The following is an 18,081-nucleotide window of genomic DNA, read 5'->3' on the forward strand; positions in this document are numbered from 1 at the left end:
GGCAATCATAAAACCTGAAATTCATGTATTACATACCAATTTACAAAAATAAGGACTAGCTACAGTCAAACTTTGTGGAGCAAAAGAGAAGCTATGATCAAACGGTTACCAGTGGCATTTTAATACGTTGAACCACTACCCATGTTCCCCCAAAAATATAGAAATAAACAGAGACAGAAAAATCAACTTTGCCCTTGAAAACGCATAATTCACAAAAAAGCAGCTGTGTGTACATATTCAGCCATTGACCCCTTAAAACAGACCCTTCATTTGATTAGGAACCCAAAAAACAGCCTTCCACTTCCAAGGCTAAGGTAACAGCCTGCAAAACAAGTAAACACAACATGACATAACATGATCAGTTAAATACAACACAATTCAAAATCCTCCCAAACTCGATTTTTAGACCCAATAAATAAAAAATAAAAAAAATCTACAATTATAATCACTTTGTGACAATTTTATGACAAAACTTGAGTGTTTTGAGACAACATTGTCACAAAATAATCAGTTTTTATGACATCAATGTCACAAAGTAATAATAAAAAAAATTATGGGAAGGAAAGTTGCCTTATTTTAGCCATAGATATGTCCATTTTCCCATTTTAATCCAACCAAACTAGATTTTTTTGAAAAATGAAGTACCGACTTTGTTCTTTTCCTCTGTTCCGCCAGGTTGAGAATCGCAGCGATCCCTTCCCTCAGAGTCGCCTTCCGACTTTCGCGGAAGTTCCAGAGCTCGCTGACCGGCCTCCGAGAGATCGGGTTGTACTCGCTCATCTCTCTCAACGCCTTGGCCACGGCTTCGTAGACCTTGATTCCCATTTCCGACCTCAGCGATTTCAGTTTCTTGTCACTATCGTCGATCATCTCCTGAACACATCGTAAAAGTTACACCAAATCCAATCAAAACTGTTGCTGATAATGAGAAAATGTACCACGGATTCTCCATCGACGGCGACGGCTTTGAAGGGACGCCAGCTAGGATCGCTTATGTGCTCGGCCCAGAGAGCACACTTGTTCAGCGCGATGTGCAACGCTTCCTCTTTGTTCTTGCCTCCTCTCTTGACCGCGTTGTAAAACGGCGTCGGTTCCAAATTTCCCATTCTCTTCACTCGCACGTGATGATGATTCGAGCTTTCCACGTCCTTCAGACCCTATTGAGTTACCGAAAAAAATTAAATAAATTTTTTGTACACCTAAAACTCAGTTTAACACAAGACTTGTTTGTTTGTACTTACATCGATCAAAAGCTTACGAGCTTCGCGAATCTCGTCGATCTCGTCACCTTCGTTCTCGATTAGATCTTCTGATTCGTCTTCATGTTCATCGTCTTTTAAGAGCTCGAGAACAGCCTCCAACTTTGCAGTAATTAATACCACAAAGTATTTAACCAACATTTCAGTACAAGAACAAGTCAAAATCATGTTGAAAGCAAGAATAATTACTAAATCAACATTTTATGACTGAGAAAGGGATAAAATAAGAGCTCACTTTTTTCCTCTCACGGATCAACCTTATACGAGTGCTGTTGTTTTGCTTAGCCCTTTTCTTGTTCGCTTGACTGATTCTGTGCTTGAGTTTTGCATTTTGTTGCTCGATAATCTCTCCAGCCTTCTTCAACGCTGATTAACATATGCATTAAACAAATTTGGGAATTTTTACACCGATGTTCTTAGAGAAAATCAACATTCTTCACATCACTAAAATGCAAGAAATTTATTAGAGAAAAGCAAAGTAGCTCTCTGCACTAAGCATAAATAGACCAAAATGTTTACAGAAAGTGACAAGAACAAACGCCATAGGAAGTGGAATAAAACCTTGATAATGTTCCTGAGAAAGGTCACCATTCTGGTCTGAGCCGTCCAAAACCTGATTAGCCATTTTGGGTCTGAGAAAGAGAGAAGAAAAAGATTATGAACTCAAACATAGAGCTACAAGAACCGGTTGGATTATATTAGCGAGATATGAGGGTACTGGAAAATCAACTGTTTTCCCGCCATACCGCCTGTCACGCGTTCTTCAAGCTAGTTCTTTTCTCTCTCTCTCTTTCTTTCTATTTTGCTAACCTTCAAGTAATTTTTTGTTTTTTTTTTTTTGGGCTGTGGGAATGTGAAAAGGTTAAAAAAGCATGCCTACATTTTTTTTTTTTTTTTTATATATATATATATATGGTGAAAAGGTCAAAGCAAGGGCTAATTGGTTTGTGAGTGAAGGTCAGTACACTGTACATACGTTAAGTAGGCACACAGCCACGTGTACCCCCTCAAATTTTTTTTTTTTCTTTCATTCTTTGCTAGTTTCTTTTATTATTTATTTTTTTATGTTTTTTACTTTAAATATTTACAAATCAGCCTTTATGAACTTTTTTTTGCATATTAGTCCCCCAAATTTAGATTTATGACTTCGTCTTCGCTAACAAGAGTGTTACGTTTGCACGTAATTTATTATTTACGAGAGTCTCGGCACTTTTCAAATGGTAAGATTATAAATTGATCTCATTGACGAAGATGTAATATAATAGATTTCTATTTTTGTTGATATCATGCTTTAACGGTTTAAAATCAAGTATATCTTATTAATCATTTATACGCTCATTTTTAAGCGGGGATGGATCGAGTGGTCTCAGTTGAAGATGGATTGCACGTTTTATGGACCAAACAATGTAATTTTTTTTAGATGGACTTATTAGAGTCTCGTGGTGATAGAGTTGGTGATTATGATTCTTTATTTGCATCATAGCTATCTAAACATTGGAAAAAACACACGTTTCACAACGACGATGATTCGGACCTTTTCTTCACATCCATGTTGTCTTCTCCCGAAGACCTTTTAGTGACGAACACATTGATTATACCAAACAATCATCATCCAATACGAAGTGTATAGAGATTGCAATCCTCTATAATACATTGACGAACAAGATAATGAAAAAAAATCCTTAAAATATTTAACAAATTTTTCAAACAGCTAATATATGTCACAAAAGAATGAACAATCTCCCTATTAATATTTTTGACAAAACATTCATGAACGTTTTATTCAAAAAAAAAAAATTAATACAATGATGCCCTAAGTTGAGGGCCCGCATATAGTCATCAGTTCATCAACATGTTGATGAAGAACACCAATTTTCATAAATAAATATGGATACAATCGCAAAGTACCCCATATAGAAAGGAATAAATTGTTATTTTGTGTGTATGGGCAAGTTTTGTTGACCCTTGTAACTTATTTGAGGATCAACTTTCACCTAAAGACTTGTGGATGTTATTATGCACAATTTCTTGATTACCAATATTTTTGAAGCAGAGTATTTGTGGATGTTATGCTCAAGTCTCAACTAACATATCATCTTCCAAAGATGGTGTTTTAAACTAGAGTTAATATATATATATAGATATATATATATATATATATATCTATATATATCTATATATATATATATATCTATATATGTGTGTGTGTGTTGTACTTTGCATTGTATCTTCAATTATACTTGCAGCATGTTTGGTTTTGAGTTTGGTCTGGTTTGGTATATTGTTGGACAAAGCTAACAAATTAAATATTGAAACTTTTGCATCGATGACTCCATTACAAACTACCATAAAAAATCAAGGTAACACTATTGATCTTCTTCATTCATAAATAGTAACATATTATTAATCTTATTCAATGAGATCTGCAAAGGGTGCCCATTCAATCTTGGAAAATACAAAGGTGAGTGGCCTTACTTTTACCTTTTATGTTTGGAGAATATTTATGGCTTGCCTACTTTTTCTATCAAGCATATCACCCTCTAACGCGTATGGCAGCGAAGGAATAAAAAATCCACGAGATTTCATTGTCAATTGGCCCATGGACTATATTAGAATCAGTTTTACCTTTGACCATATGTTAAAGTTAATTGTATTGCTGACATGTAAGCTTATGATTCTATGTATTATAAATAGATCATGAGCGTGAGTTGATTTAGCCAGTCTTAAAGAGAATAAGGGAAAACAAAGAAAATAAAGAGAGAGAGAGAGAGAGAGAGAGAGAGAGAGAAAGAGAGAGTTCGTGAGATTAGGGATAAATCTCAGGGTCTAGTTCTTCTTCTTCTTCTTCTTCTTCTTCTTCTTCTTCTTCTTCTTCTTCTTCTTCTTCTTCTTCTTCTTCTTTATTTCTTTCTTTCTTTAGGTGTGAACTCGGATTGTGAGTGTCACATGGGTTGTTTGAGGGATTGTATTATGTTCCTGTTCGATTATACACTGCACACATTTTGAGAGGGGAGTTTCGGGGGATTGGGTCAATTTGACTGAACCTCGTAAACAAACAATTGTGTTCTTGTGCGTTGTGTGTGTGCACGTTATTTAGAGTCTACAAGAAGTTGATCTCTAGATCCTAACAAGTGGTATCAGAGCCTTCCGGTGATTCAAGACTCAAAGACGTACAAAAAGGAAATCGATCACATAACTCAATTTTGGCAAAGGAGGAGCAAGTAGACTCATAAATATTTGATTCAAAAGGGAGGGCAAAAGAAGACCTAAATCCAGTGGAGCAAGAAGACTCGATATCGCTGATCAAGCCTTGATCAGGTAGAGAAATTCAGCTCAGCTTGGAATTCCGGTCATCCTCGAACATGAAGATCGACATCGACAAGTCCGACGGAAACGGTGAGTAAAGAATCTGGCGAAGAAAGATTTGTGCTCTGCTGGCACAACAAAGACTTCTAAAAGCGCTTGAAGATACGATAACATGGCCAGAAGGGACGTCCGAAAATAAGAAAGAAGAAATCATTTAGACGGCCAGAGGTATAATCATCTTCCATCATCCGCAAAGTCGACAAAGAAGATTCACCAGCCAAAATTTGGAAGAAACTCGACGAACTATTTCAAGTCAAGTCTTTGACAAACAAGATTTTCCTATAAGAAAGGATGTTTGGATACAAGATGAGCCCCTCCAAATCCCTAGAAGAGAACCTTGATAATTTCCTGAACATGACCATTGAGTTGGCTAACTCTAGTAAAGATGAATCGTTGAGTGATGACAATCAAGCTATCATCATCCTTATCGGCGCCTGATGCTTACAAGGAGGTTAGCTCTGTAATCAAGTACGGTCGTACAAAAATCACCCTTAGGAAGTCATATTAGCTCTCCGATTGAAGGACTTAGAGATGCGATCGGAGGAACATGCCTCATCCACTGCATAAAGTCACTTCAATAGAGGCAAAAGTCCCGGTAGATCGAACAAAAGGGACCAAGAAACATAAGTCAAAGCAATCATCCAAGCCTTCCAGTTTTGGAGAAAAGGAAACAAGAACCTGCTACGACTGCAAGAGAGTTGGCCATATGAAAAAAGATTGCTATGTTGGAATTGATCTAAGGTTTAAGAAAAAGTTTAACGCTTCGGTAAGCGGTAGAATTTTACAAATTTTCTTTTTCAAGTAAAACGTTTTTACTAACCTAGACAAAGAGCAAGCACATGTAAATAAAAACTATTATGAGCATAAAAGATTACTAACCTTTTAGAAGCATGAACGTTGAGAAGCTTTTGGAAAGTTGCAACGTTCGTCTCCCTCGCAGCACGTCTCTCTTTCTTTCCTCGGAAACTCGAGCAACCACGAAAGTTTCTATCACTAAATCACTCGAGAAAAATAGGAATTGGTGTGTGGGCACTTTTAAACACGACGACTCTAGAACAAGTCTAAGAGACGAAGAGCTAAAACCACTAGGTCAAATGAGGACCTAAGTGCCAAAACAAAAAAAAAACGGAATTAAATAGAGAGAGAGAGAGAGGAGTCGGCCACAAGGTCTAGAGAGAGAGAGTATCTCAATCTCTAACTTATGTGGAATGAATAAAATGGGAGGAATGATGTCTCTATTTATAGGGGAGGGATTACCTTCATAAAGGTAGTTTCCTCTTCTCTATAGAATATCATATATTCATGAGAAAATCTTATTTCCTCTTTTCTACCCATGTTGGACGTTCATGACATGTCATGCAAGTCCTTGGATTTGTTTCCTCATTTGTTCTATCTTAGTTGGCCGAAAATGCACTTTCCTTTTAGAGGAAATTTGTTTCCCCTTTTTCTTTTGGCAAGTATCTACATACATTAATGCACAAAATAAACTCTCTTTCCCACTATGGCATGAACGAAATTCAGCCTTATTTTCCTTGGGTTGGACGAAATTTGAGCTTCTAGAAGGAGCTTCTAGATGTATCTTCATTTGTTCATGACAACATAAGAAAAACCCATTAAGAATTTTCAAGTAAAATTCTATGAAATAAAATTAATCCTCAAGGCCCAAATTCTTTAAGTTGGCCGTGTGATTTAAATTTCATTTGTCATCATATGACAATGTCAAAAAATTTATTGACATTCATTTCGTCCTATGTCTAAAAAGACAAAAATACCCTTTTGACAATTTTCGTAAAACTTGTCTCGTTTTTGTTTTGACTTAGCTTCTAGTTTAACTATTCCTACTCGATGTGATTCGTGACAGTGACCTCATGGATCCAAATGAACAAAGCTTGAGCTAAACACTTGGACTCAAAAGTTCACAAACCTTTTCCAAGTTTAGCTTAATGTCAACTGACTCCACTAAAGAGTTGACACTGAAATTATGTCGGTTCAAATGAATTTATTTTCTACTCAAGAATTCAACCTAATTGTAATGAGTGGATCCACAGAATATTATCAGTGTTTACCCTTCATGAATATCATCAGCTAGTCGGGATTTACAAAATTACCATTTTACCCTTCTAGCTGTTATTTCCTCAACTCCTTTGTAGCTTGTGAATAAGTTAGAAACAATGTATTGACGAGGAGCTAACAAGTCACATTGTTTCATCCAAAAGAGTCAAGACTCAATTTGGACACTGGCCAGTTCATTTATTCACATTCCAAGGAACAAAGCATGAGGTGATATACATTGCATTTCAGCAATCTTGTACATGAATTCCATATCTATGAGAACTTCACAAAGTTACTCATGACATTCTCACAACTTAGTATTTCACCAATAGGCCTTGTTCGGAATCACATAGTGAGTCTGAACTCTAACTTTCTCAAATGAGAATACGTAAGGTGTGAAATGGCATGTCTCATTTCAGGATTAAGGTAAGCATGATGCAATTCATACGTAGTGACTTCGAGACATAAGAGGTTAAATGGTTTGTTCTTATCTTGTCTCTAGAAGTGCACTGGTCAATTCAGTACCTTCGGAAGATACCTAGAAGAACTATAGAGTCTCCAACTCTCAATGCCCCATAACCAGACATCATAGATTCTCCTAACAATCGTACTTAGGTCAATAGTCCTTTGACCCTTAGATTGCGAATATATCGTTTTAAGCAAACTACGAAGAGTTTGTTCATGCAAATCTACATTTGTCTCTTCGTAAGTTGTTTAGTTTGTTTATGGACTAAAGACTAATGTTTTATCATAAAGCTTCAAACAGACAAGGAAGAATGAATGAACGTTTCAACTTTTTATTAATGAATAAGCAATTTCAAGCAAGAGTCTTCGTGAGACTTTATTACATCAAATGTACAAAATAAAGACTACAACTCTTCTTGTGGGCACCATTGACAACATGCTATTCTTGGAAGAAGAAACAAAAAGAAAGAGGTAGCAGTGCAACTGAAGAAGGAAATGACTCTTGCTAATTATGGTGATGGATATGATAATAGAGATGTATTATTGCTGATCTTTGAGTACATTCATTCAGACTTGTGGAGGCCAGAGAAAAATCCTACACATAGCGGTAACTTCTATTTCCTATTTCTTGTTGATGATTTTTCTAGGAAAGTGTGGGTTTATCTTATTAAAAATAAGAGTGATGCTTTTGATAAGTTTAAGACTTGGAAAACCCTAGTAGAGAATGTATCTGATAAGAAAATTAAAACCCTTAGAATTCATAATGGGTTAAAAGGTTTACAATGAAATATTTGACAATTTTTGCAAGGAAAATGGCATTCAGGGACACCACTCAGTGAGGTTAACACATTAGCAGAACGGTGTTACTGAAAGAATGAACATGACCTTGTTAGATAAGTTAAGATTCATGCTCTTTAGCTCAGGATTGTCAAAGTCTTTCAGGGGCGAAGCTGTGATGACAACTACTTATCTCATCAACAAGATTCCATCTAGTGCCTTGGAGTTCAAGACATCAGAACATGAATGGTCTGGTAAGGCTCCTGATCACTGCCATTTAAGAGTGTTTGGTTGTACTGCTTTTGCTCACCAAATGGAGAGAAACTAGATCCTATGGCTGTTAAATGTGTTTTCTTGGGTTATCATGCTGGTACTAAGGGTTATAGATTGTGGTTGAGAGGTGAGAAAGGGTTCAAGACTCTCAACAGTAGGGAAGTAGTTTTTAATGAAAATGAATTTCCTTGTCTGATGTCTCACGATCCTATAAGTGTAGAAGAAATTCAAAATAGCAAAAGACCTAAGTTCTCTGATCAAGTGGAGCTTGTACAAAGATAAGGCCAAAAGAACATAGGTCGAGAAGACCAGTACCAAGATTTTGAGATAGATGAGTCAAGTCATCAAGAAGAACCTGATCAAGAAGAGCTTCAAACAAGTCCACAAAGCTATCAGCTTGTAAGAGATAGAGAAAAAAAGGTCCCTAAGCCAGTTGAGAGATTGCTTCTCTGCTTACACAGATATACTGGCCTATGCATTTGTCACTGCCATAGAGATATCAAAGTCATAGCCAGAGACTTATGATCAAGCGGTGAAGTGTAAAGACTCAAAGCAGTAGGAATCTGCAATAAAGAAAGAGATGGATTCTCTGTACAAGAATCACATGTGGAAAAGTGGTGAAAAGACCACAAGATTAGTATGTAGTAGCATGTAAGTGGACCTACAGGCTCAAAGAAGGAGCCACAGTTCTTGAGCCAATCAAATACAAGGCAAGACTTGTAGCCAATGGATTCACACAAAAAGATCGCATAAACTAGAACGATATTTTTTCTCCGATAGTCAAGTACAAGACTATCGGAGTCATGCTTACTCTTGTAGCTCAGTTCAATCTGGAACTCAAGAAAATGGACGTCAAGACGACGTTTCTACATGGTGACCTCGAGAAGTTATCTACATGGAACAACCGGTTGGGTTTGAAGTTCAGAAGAAAGGTGATAGTGTGTCTCTTAAAGAAGTCATTGTATGGATTAAAGCAGTCACCACAGCAGTGGTACATTGGATTCGATACCTTCATCACCAAATAAGGCTTCAACATGAGTTTCTATGACACCTGTCTCTACTTTAGAGGTTCAAGTATTGAAAATTCAAAATAATTACTCCTATATGTAGATGACATGTTGTTAATCAACATGAGAAGAGCTAAGGTGATGGAAATGAAGAAGCTACTTGAGTTAGAGTAACTTTGACATGAAAAACTTCAGAGCTGTTGGAAAATTATCGGAATGGGAATTGGTCGTGATCAAGATGAAATGGGTGCTATTTCTGAATCAACAAGGCTACTTGAACAAAGTAGTGGACAAGTTCAGAGTCAGAGGAGCAAGGTTTACAAGTCTGCCACTAGATGGTGAAATTCAGCTTTCTAGATCTTAGTGTGCATAAGATTTAGAAAATGAAGAGTTAATGACAGATAAGCCTTATTCTATGCTGTTGGGTCTATAATATATGCTGTGACATGTACTCGACCAGACCTGGTACATGAAATTAGTACTTTGAGCAGATGTATGGAAAATATAGGGAAAACACACTGGTTTGCTATTAAAGGCATGCTAAAGTACATTCACAATTCTACAAAGTTGGGTTTGCTTTACATTGCTAGTGGTGACGATACAATATCAGTAAAAGGCTATATGGATTCAGACTATGCTAAAGATAAAAACACCATAAGACCAACATCCGCTTATTTCTGGTATGTGGAAGCTGTGTGAGTTGGCGGTCTCAGTTGCATCCAGTGGTTATCTTGTCGACTACGGAAGCATAGTACATTGATGCTACAGAAGCGGTCAAGGAAGGAATTTAGCTTCAAGGATTGCTAAATGAGTTGAAGCTTTTGAGTGATGTCACTACTATATACTCAGACAACCAAAGTGCAATCCATTTGTGCAGAAATCTTGTTTTTCATGATCAGACAAAGGATGTAGAAGTGAATTATCATTTTATTTGTGATAAAGTGGCACATAGAGCAATCGTCATTAAGAAGGTCTTTACGAAAGACAAACCGGCAGATTGCAGAAATAAGGTGTTGCCCCTAAAGAAGTTCAAGTATTGCTTGAATCTGCTTGGGGTCACAGAAAGAAGATGAAGGACTTGAGCAATGATCCTCTTGGTAGGAGTGTGCACCGCGTAGGTAGTTAAAAAGGTAAACTAAGGTGGAGTTTGTTAGAATCGGTTTTACCTTTCACCATAGGTTTAAGTTGACTGTATTGCTGACATGTAAGCTTATGATTCTATGTATTATAAATAGATCATTAGCGTGAGTTGGTTTAGTCAGTCTTAGAGTGAATAAGGGAAAACATAATTTCAACCGACAAGAGAGAGAGAGAGAGAGAGAGAGAGAGAGAGAGAGAGAGAGAGAGAGAGAGAGAGATTGGGGATAAATCTAAGGTTTAGTTCTTCTTCTTCTTTCTTTAAGAGAGAGAGAGAGAGAGAGAGAGAGAGAGATTGGGGATAAATCTAAGGTTTAGTTCTTCTTCTTCTTCTTCTTCTTCTTCTTCTTCTTCTTCTTCTTCTTCTTTCTTTAAGTGTGAACTCAAATTATGAGTGTCGTAGGGGTTGTTTGAGGGATTGTACTCTCTTATTACTCAATTACATAGTGGACACGAATTCCGAAAGGAGATTTCCGAGGATTAGGTTAATTTGACTGAACCTCGTAAACAAACGATTGTGTTTTTGTGCGTTGTGCGTGCACGTTGTTTAAAGTCTGCAAGAAGTTGATCTCCAGATCCTAACAGGCTACGTAGTTGCTTACCACATGGATATATCAATGACCTATCCAAATCGAAGAAGACCCAATCCGACCTGAATTTTGAGGCCCCTCAAGGATAAGTCTCTCTGGAAATGAGATGAATTAAGGCTAGCGATTTGCGACAAGGTCACGACTATTGCTTCGACTTATTCGGTCTTTGGCAATGTCAAAAATTGGATTACCCTCGTGTCGTCCTTGCATCCGATTGCAAATGCATCATCGACAAACTTGTTCGGCACAATTTAACGATACTCTACTACTTTAAACAAGGTACAACAAAGTCTTGCTAAGTTTAGTATTATCTCTTGTATGAACAATGTATGGTGGCACGGTATACTTGACGTGTATACGGACCCAGTGACGGATCTAGGTGGGGGCCAGGGTGGGCCAATGCCCCCCCTCAATTTTTGAAAATTATTTTTTTAACCCCAAATTTTTATATTTTTTTATAATTTTACCCCTAAATTTTATTAATAATTATGTTTTTGACCCAAATTTGTAAGTTTTTTTTTTCAATAATGCCCCTCCTAAAAAATATTTCTCAAATTTGCCCCCCCTTGATTGAAATCCTGGATCCGTCACTGTACGGACCGTTATTGAAGTGGAATCCAATAATTAATATGATGAATGCGGTACTCTTTTTCTCTTGAGATTTTCCCTCTAAATTTTCTTTCAAGAAGTTTTAACGATATATTTTCTTAAAAAACATATTATTTTTACGCATCTCAGTGTAAATATACCAAAAAATCATCATCTCCGTATATCGATATTCAGAAGAAAAAATAAATTGATGGCATATTAATTCTTAGAAAAAAATATGTTGAGGATATGTTATTATGAAGTTCACTATGTCGAGGAAAGTGCTTAATAAGGCGAAATAATAAGTCGGGGAAGGGGGTTTATTGTGGGCCTGATTATAAACCATTTCTCATTATCCATTAATGTTATTGTTGTCTTTGTTTTTACCACGAAATCCCGAAAGGGAGAGAGAGAGAGAGAGACAGCCTTATCGCCACAAGAATTTCCATGCCAACCTCGGTTCGTCCACACATTATTCTCACCCAAACGCTCACCCACTGTAGCACCTTCTTCTTCGTCAATGGCTTCTTCCCTCGCTTCCCTCGCCAGCGTGGGAAGCGTCATCGTCGTCACCCCCTTCCTCTCCAACCGCTCCTTCCTCCGCCGCCGCACCAACTGGCGCTGCCTCTCCGTCTCCGTCGCCGTCAGCAGCGACCCCGTCTCCCTCAGCCGCCCCGAGCTCAAACCCCCTCCCAAGCCCCCTCTCCTCAAACCCCCCGCCAAACCCCAATCCCCCGCCGCCAGACGCCCCGCCGCCATCGACTCCCTCCCCGACGTCCTCAACAAGGCCGAGAAGCTCGAAACCACCGCTCCTCCTCCTCCGCCGCCGCCGCCGAGGCCCAGACCCGCCGCCACAGGTAATCCCTCCTCCGCTCAGAAATCCAAAACCTTGAAAAGCGTCTGGCGAAAAGGCGACGCCGTTGCTTCGGTCCAGAAAGTAGTCGTGAAGGAGGCTCCGCCGCCGAAGATCGCTGGCCCTGTGCGGCCTCCCCGTCCGAGAGCGCCGTCGGAGCTCCAAGCCAAGCCTTCCGCCGCAGCGGCGACGACGCCGGAGCTCCAGGCCAAGCCTTCCGCCGCAGCGGCGACGACGACGAAGCGAGGGCCGATTCTGATCGACAAGTTTGCCTCGAAGACGAAGCCCGCATCATCATCATCATCATCATCGGTGGCGAAGGTGGATCCGGTGGCGAAGGCGGTGTCGGCTCCGACGAGGCCCGGGAAGGCTCCGCCGGCGACGGCCGGGAGGTTCAGCCGGAAGAAGGGCGGTCCGGTGGGAGGAGGGTCGGCGCGGCGGAGGATGGTGAACGACGAGAACGACGAGCGGTCGGGTCGGGTGAGAAAAGGGCGGAAGTGGAACAAGGCGAGCCGGAAGGAGGCGAAGCAGCGGGCGGCGAGGGACGCGGCTCCGGTGAAGGCCGAGATTCTCGAGGTCCCCGAAGAAGGGATGTCCATCGAAGAGCTCGCTCGCCACCTCACCGTCGGCGAAGGGGAGATCATCGGGTACCTATACGAACGAGGGATCAAGCCCGACGGAGTTCAGACGCTCGACAGAGACGTCGTCAAGATCCTCTGCGAAAAGTACGATGTCGAGGTCATCGACGCTGACTCGGTCTCCGTCGAGGAAATGGCGAAGAAGACGAACGTGTTCCTCGACGACGACGACCTCGACAGGCTTCAGGACCGCCCGCCCGTTCTCACCATTATGGGCCACGTGGATCACGGAAAGACCACTCTCTTGGATTGCATAAGGAAGAGCAAGGTTTGTGTTTTTGTGTGTGTGCGTATAAAACATCGTATTGGAGCCTGATTTTGGGAATGCTTTGTCTATCTACAGGTAGCTTCCTCCGAAGCCGGTGGAATCACGCAAGGGATCGGAGCGTATAAAGTGTCGGTGCCGATAGACGGAAAGTTGCAAACTTGCGTTTTCCTCGACACTCCTGGCCACGAGGTGATAAAGAAATTGAAAATGAAATGAAACCCATGAGCTATCCTCGATGGCTGATGATGATAAGTAATGTGTCGGTTGTTGTAGGCGTTTGGGGCGATGAGAGCTCGTGGAGCGAGAGTGACTGACATTGCGATCATTGTGGTGGCCGCCGATGATGGAATCCGGCCTCAGACGAAGGAGGCGATCGCTCACGCCAAAGCAGCTGGAGTGCCGATCGTGATCGCCATAAACAAGGTAAAATAGTTTTAGCCTTCTCGATCTCAGCACAAACGATATTTATTATAATTTTTATTTTATTTTATTTATATCAGATAGATAGAGACGGAGCTAATCCAGAACGAGTCATGCAAGAACTTTCGTCGATCGGCCTAATGGCAGAAGAATGGGGTGGTGAAATTCCCATGGTTCAGGTTTATATTTTGTTCAACTTCTTTTTTGAAAGAAATTGAAAAAAATGTGGATATCCTCTCTGACTTCTCATAATCTCTACTGTGCTTCAACAGGTCAGTGCTCTTAAAGGAGAGAACGTAAATGAGCTCTTGGAAACTGTCATACTTGTTGCTGAGGTTTGTAGTTATTGTTATTTTCTCCTCTTTTTTGTCTTGACTTGGCAGTGCTGTGTTCAGTTCATCACTTTCATGGGTCAGGATTATGAATTGACTCGAGCAATGTTTAATTTCTATCAGATGCAAGAGTTGAAGGCTAATCCGGACAGAAATGCAAAGGGTACAGTCATTGAAGCTGGTCTTGATAAAGCAAAAGGACCTATAGCTACGCTTATTGTGCAAAATGGAACTCTTAAAAGAGGCGACATTGTAGTTTGCGGGGAAGCCTTTGGAAAGGTCTGAACTCAGAACATTTTTCATTTCATTTCCTTTTTTTTTTTTTTTTTTTTTTTTTTTTACAATTTCTCTTTCGGCTTGATGTAGTGAGGGCAAAATCTTACCTTCTGGCTCAGCGAGCTATATGATCAATGTCAAGTAGATGATAAATTTGAGTGTTTGAACTTTTGCCTATCAAAGCTCTTTAAAGACAACTTGGTTTGGTCAATGATTAGGTGCGGGCTTTATTTGACGACGAGGGAAAGCGCGTTAATGAAGCTGCTCCGTCCACACCTGTTCAGGTTTTCTTCCGTACCATATTATCTGTAGCGAGTGGTGTGTTAGAACTCTTGCCATAAGAGTCAATATCTTAAATATTGTCGTATTTTTCCGTCCTTGGTTGTCCGGATCTCCATTCCCTAAATGGTATTAGCATGTTCCAGGTGATTGGATTGAATAATGTCCCGATCTCTGGCGATGAATTTGAGGTCGTTGGATCTCTCGACGTAGCTCGGGAGAAAGCAGAGTCCCGCGCTGAGTCACTAAGAGATGAACGCATTACAGATAAGGCCGGCGATGGAAAAGTGACCCTCTCTTCATTGGCTTCTGCGGTTCAATCGGGAAAATTGTCTGGACTGGATTTGCATCAGCTTAACATCATAATGAAGGTCGACGTTCAGGTACATAAGTTAGAATGTGCTTATTCATATTCACGTTGTTGTATATATGAATAAGAGTCTCTAGATATCTTACTGTTTTTGGCGGCCACGAAACCAGGGATCCATCGAGGCGGTGAGACAAGCTCTACAGTCTCTTCCTCAAGTCAACGTCACGTTGAAGTTTCTGTTGGAAGCGACGGGCGATGTGAGCTCGAGCGACATTGATCTCGCGTTCGTTAGCAAAGCCATCATCTTTGGATTCAACGTAAAAGCGCCGGGTCCCGTGAAAAGCTACGCCGATAACAAAGGGGTCGAGATTCGGCTGTACAGAGTGATCTACGAGCTCATCGACGACGTACGGAATGCAATGGAAGGGCTCTTGGATCCCACCGAGGTTAGTCGTTGTCGATCGTTTTTACCTCCGTATTTTTTGTGTCGTCTCGTGATCACGACAGTATCTACTTTTTTTTTTATTTTTTTTTAGGAAGAAGTGATGATCGGTGAAGTGGATGTGCGAGCTGTGTTCAGAAGTGGGAGCGGCCGTGTGGCCGGTTGCATGGTAACGGAGGGAAAAGTCGTGACGGGCTGTGGGATCCGCGTTTATCGGAAGGGCAAAGTAGTCCATGTCGGGGTTGTCGAGTCCTTGAAACGAGTCAAAGAGAATGTGAAAGAGGTATGTTTCAGCCCGAGTAGGGTTTTGCTGTGTTTTAATGTTTTCGGTGGTTCACTGATTTTGCGTGTACAGGTAAGTAACGGGCTCGAGTGTGGAATCGGAGCAGAAGGGTTTGATGATTGGGAGGAAGGAGATCACATAGTGGCGTTCAACTCGGTTCAAAGAAGGCGAACACTTGAAGAGGCATCGGCGTCGATTACAGCAGCGTTGGAAGGAGTAGGAGTTTGAACAGCCATGGATTTTCTTGGACTCTTTTGATCTCTGACGAGAGCACCGGCGCCGCTGCTATAATATCGCTCGGGTTCCAACACAAGGCTCTCTCTCTCTCTTTGGCTTGAGATAGTTTAGTGTTTTATCCTATTAGTTCATGCCCTGTACATAATTCCGAACCTTGTAATTTCGTGTTCTTTCTGTAAAAAAAAAAGTAAGAGAAGGGCATTCTTTTTTGTTATAGCTGCAATGTCCAGGATTATTCGCCACATTATTCCTCTTTTATGTGAAACCAATACAGAAAATATTTTTCTCTTCTTCTAGTTCTAGCAACTGATTTGATGGTGGTGTTATTCTACGTCTGCTCTTTCATGTGACATAGATCGAAATAGGAACAGATCGAAATAGATTTACATATACAGATCCAAGATTTATGGTCACAGAGAGATTACAAGTTGCTAGTGCCTACAGGGAGAGCAACTATACCAGGAGAAACTTTTAAAAGGTACAAACTTTCATCACAATTTTTTACTTGATTTTGGACAAAGAAATATGCTAAGCAATTGATTTGCAGATCATGTATGAAGACCTTGTAGATTCCTTTGTTTTCTTTTAAGATAGCATGTAATTTCGTTGATATTGAGTCGTTAGGGCTGAAGCAAGGCAGGTTGATGAAATTGAGGGAGGCATTTGTTAGCGCGACCCAAGAGAAGTCCAGGAAGTTCTTCGATGTGGCAGTAAAGCTAAATGTGACTGACCAGATTCCACTGGTACGCATCTCGCTGCACTTTCTACGAGTTAGACTATCATCGTCGCTGTCAATGTGATTTGAATTTAAATCAAGTTCGATGTGTTTATTCACAATGGTAAAAAGAAAAATAAAAAAGTACATTACAAAAAAGATTTCGAGTTCATAAACTGAGGTTCTTTTCATAAATGTTGCCTTGGAAGTTAAGAGAAATAGTTGTACCTGGGATTTCTGACAAGCTTTTCCTCCATTTAGTCGGCGAATTTCGTTTAAATTAAATTTCTGAAGGATGCTTTTCAAATGGGATTGTTCGTGCAGATCAGTCCAAATGAATGGTGAAACCTTGGAAGCCGCGTTAAGAGGAATCTGCCAATAAGCACCGACTAGAGACTACTGAGTATCTGAAGTACAAACAGTTGGTTAAAGTAATGAATATTTCCTGTAAAATTCCTGATTCAGATTTACGAGATGGACCTCAAAAATAAGAACATCCAAAGGTATTAACAAATGTTTTTTGCTTTATTTATTTATTTTTATTTTCAATGAAATGCGAACTTTTTGGGACTGGTTGATTATAGACACAAGAGTGATTGATTATATCATAGACTAATTGGAACAAATGGTAGTCGAACTTCTGAATTATGACGAATTTGTCATTATACTTTTAGCTTTACTAACTTCGTTCATGAGTTTTTCTAATTTTATACCGAGTAAGAAAGTTCAGGCGTGATTTTGATAATTTCCAACATAATAAAAGAAAGGGGATGAAAAACAAGTTAGGGACTAAATTAGAAATTCGAAAGTGTAGGGACTAAAAAAATAAAGAGCTTAGGAATAAAATATACAATGCTAAATTTAAGGAAAATATGCTAAAATATTATAATACTGACAAATGATTATAAGTTAAAAGTTCAGTGATGAAATAATTAAAATTCAAAGTTCGGGGACTAGATATGTCAAATAGTCGGATCATACTAGGACTATGGTACATAATTGATCAGTGTTATTTCGATTGAGAGCCCAGGATCGCGTTTCTTATTGTATAAAAAACTTCATGATTTTCATTAGTGGCTACAGCTATTCATCTCATTATGACATTTTTTTTACTGTTTGGTGATAACTTTGTACGAGTTAATTCATCCCATCCATTTCCATAATTTTGAATCTACATAATTGCTCTAATATCTCATGGACTAGTTGGAAAAATTATATATTAGGGAAAGATAATTAGAGTAACCAATGGCTAGATGTTTGTTTCTGAAGTTCTTCGTGTTATAGTATCAATTAATCCACTTATTAGGGAGTGACATGAATACATTATGAAATATGATTGAATCATAGAGAAAAGAGAGCTGAGCATGATGTGCATAAATGTAAACAGTTCTTCATTAACTCTGTTCCAACAAAACCCAGAATTAAAAATCTCTGAAGCTGGCTATGTAATGTAAGAGTTGGAAAGTCATGCGAGTGAAAGAAAAAAATAAAGCAACTGGCGTTTGTAACAACTT

The 18,081-nt window shown here is 39.5% G+C and overlaps 2 protein-coding genes and 1 long non-coding RNA gene across 3 annotated transcripts; 2 read left to right on the forward strand and 1 right to left on the reverse strand.

The window, feature by feature from the left end:
• On the reverse strand, positions 1–2,070 carry LOC149379162 (factor of DNA methylation 3-like). The gene is made up of 7 exons (XM_089602518.1): positions 2,006–2,070; positions 1,821–1,891; positions 1,495–1,625; positions 1,242–1,361; positions 939–1,157; positions 650–873; positions 1–322 (listed from the first exon to the last, which is right to left on the reverse strand). The coding sequence occupies exons 2-7, from the start codon at positions 1,882–1,884 to the stop codon at positions 310–312; spliced, it is 771 nt and encodes a 256-aa protein (XP_089458644.1). The 5' UTR covers positions 1,885–1,891; positions 2,006–2,070; the 3' UTR covers positions 1–309.
• A 9,787-nt stretch (positions 2,071–11,857) lies between these two features.
• FUG1 (Translation initiation factor 2, small GTP-binding protein) lies at positions 11,858–16,144 on the forward strand. The gene is made up of 11 exons (XM_089602516.1): positions 11,858–13,273; positions 13,349–13,462; positions 13,547–13,696; positions 13,774–13,872; positions 13,966–14,028; positions 14,149–14,304; positions 14,520–14,585; positions 14,727–14,963; positions 15,061–15,336; positions 15,427–15,615; positions 15,688–16,144. The coding sequence occupies exons 1-11, from the start codon at positions 12,035–12,037 to the stop codon at positions 15,841–15,843; spliced, it is 2,745 nt and encodes a 914-aa protein (XP_089458642.1). The 5' UTR covers positions 11,858–12,034; the 3' UTR covers positions 15,844–16,144.
• Positions 16,145–16,337: 193 nt separating this feature from the next.
• LOC149379164 (uncharacterized) lies at positions 16,338–17,212 on the forward strand. Its single transcript, XR_016294095.1, has 2 exons — positions 16,338–16,595; positions 16,892–17,212. It is a non-coding gene; the product is annotated as an uncharacterized LOC149379164 (long non-coding RNA).
• Positions 17,213–18,081: the final 869 nt, after the last annotated feature.

Source organism: Urtica dioica, chromosome 12 (assembly GCF_054948205.1).
Source record: "Urtica dioica subsp. dioica isolate 48M chromosome 12, U.dioica_male_clone48M_v1_H2, whole genome shotgun sequence".
Lineage (NCBI taxonomy): Eukaryota > Viridiplantae > Streptophyta > Magnoliopsida > Rosales > Urticaceae > Urtica > Urtica dioica.

What these genes read in the sequence shown, in the direction of transcription:
- LOC149379162 (XM_089602518.1), bottom strand. Translation starts at nt 1,884, where the DNA reads ATGGCTAATCAGGTTTTGGACGGCTCAGACCAGAATGGTGACCTTTCT. An exon ending in TTCTCAGGAACATTATCAAG is followed by an intron (nt 1,626 to 1,820) that starts GTTTTATTCCAC and finishes TATGTTAATCAG; the next exon opens with CGTTGAAGAAGGCTGGAGAG. An exon ending in CCGTCGATGGAGAATCCGTG is followed by an intron (nt 874 to 938) that starts GTACATTTTCTC and finishes CGATGTGTTCAG; the next exon opens with GAGATGATCGACGATAGTGA.
- FUG1 (XM_089602516.1), top strand. Translation starts at nt 12,035, where the DNA reads ATGGCTTCTTCCCTCGCTTCCCTCGCCAGCGTGGGAAGCGTCATCGTC. An exon ending in TCGTGATCGCCATAAACAAG is followed by an intron (nt 13,697 to 13,773) that starts GTAAAATAGTTT and finishes TATTTATATCAG; the next exon opens with ATAGATAGAGACGGAGCTAA. An exon ending in TCAAAGAGAATGTGAAAGAG is followed by an intron (nt 15,616 to 15,687) that starts GTATGTTTCAGC and finishes TTGCGTGTACAG; the next exon opens with GTAAGTAACGGGCTCGAGTG.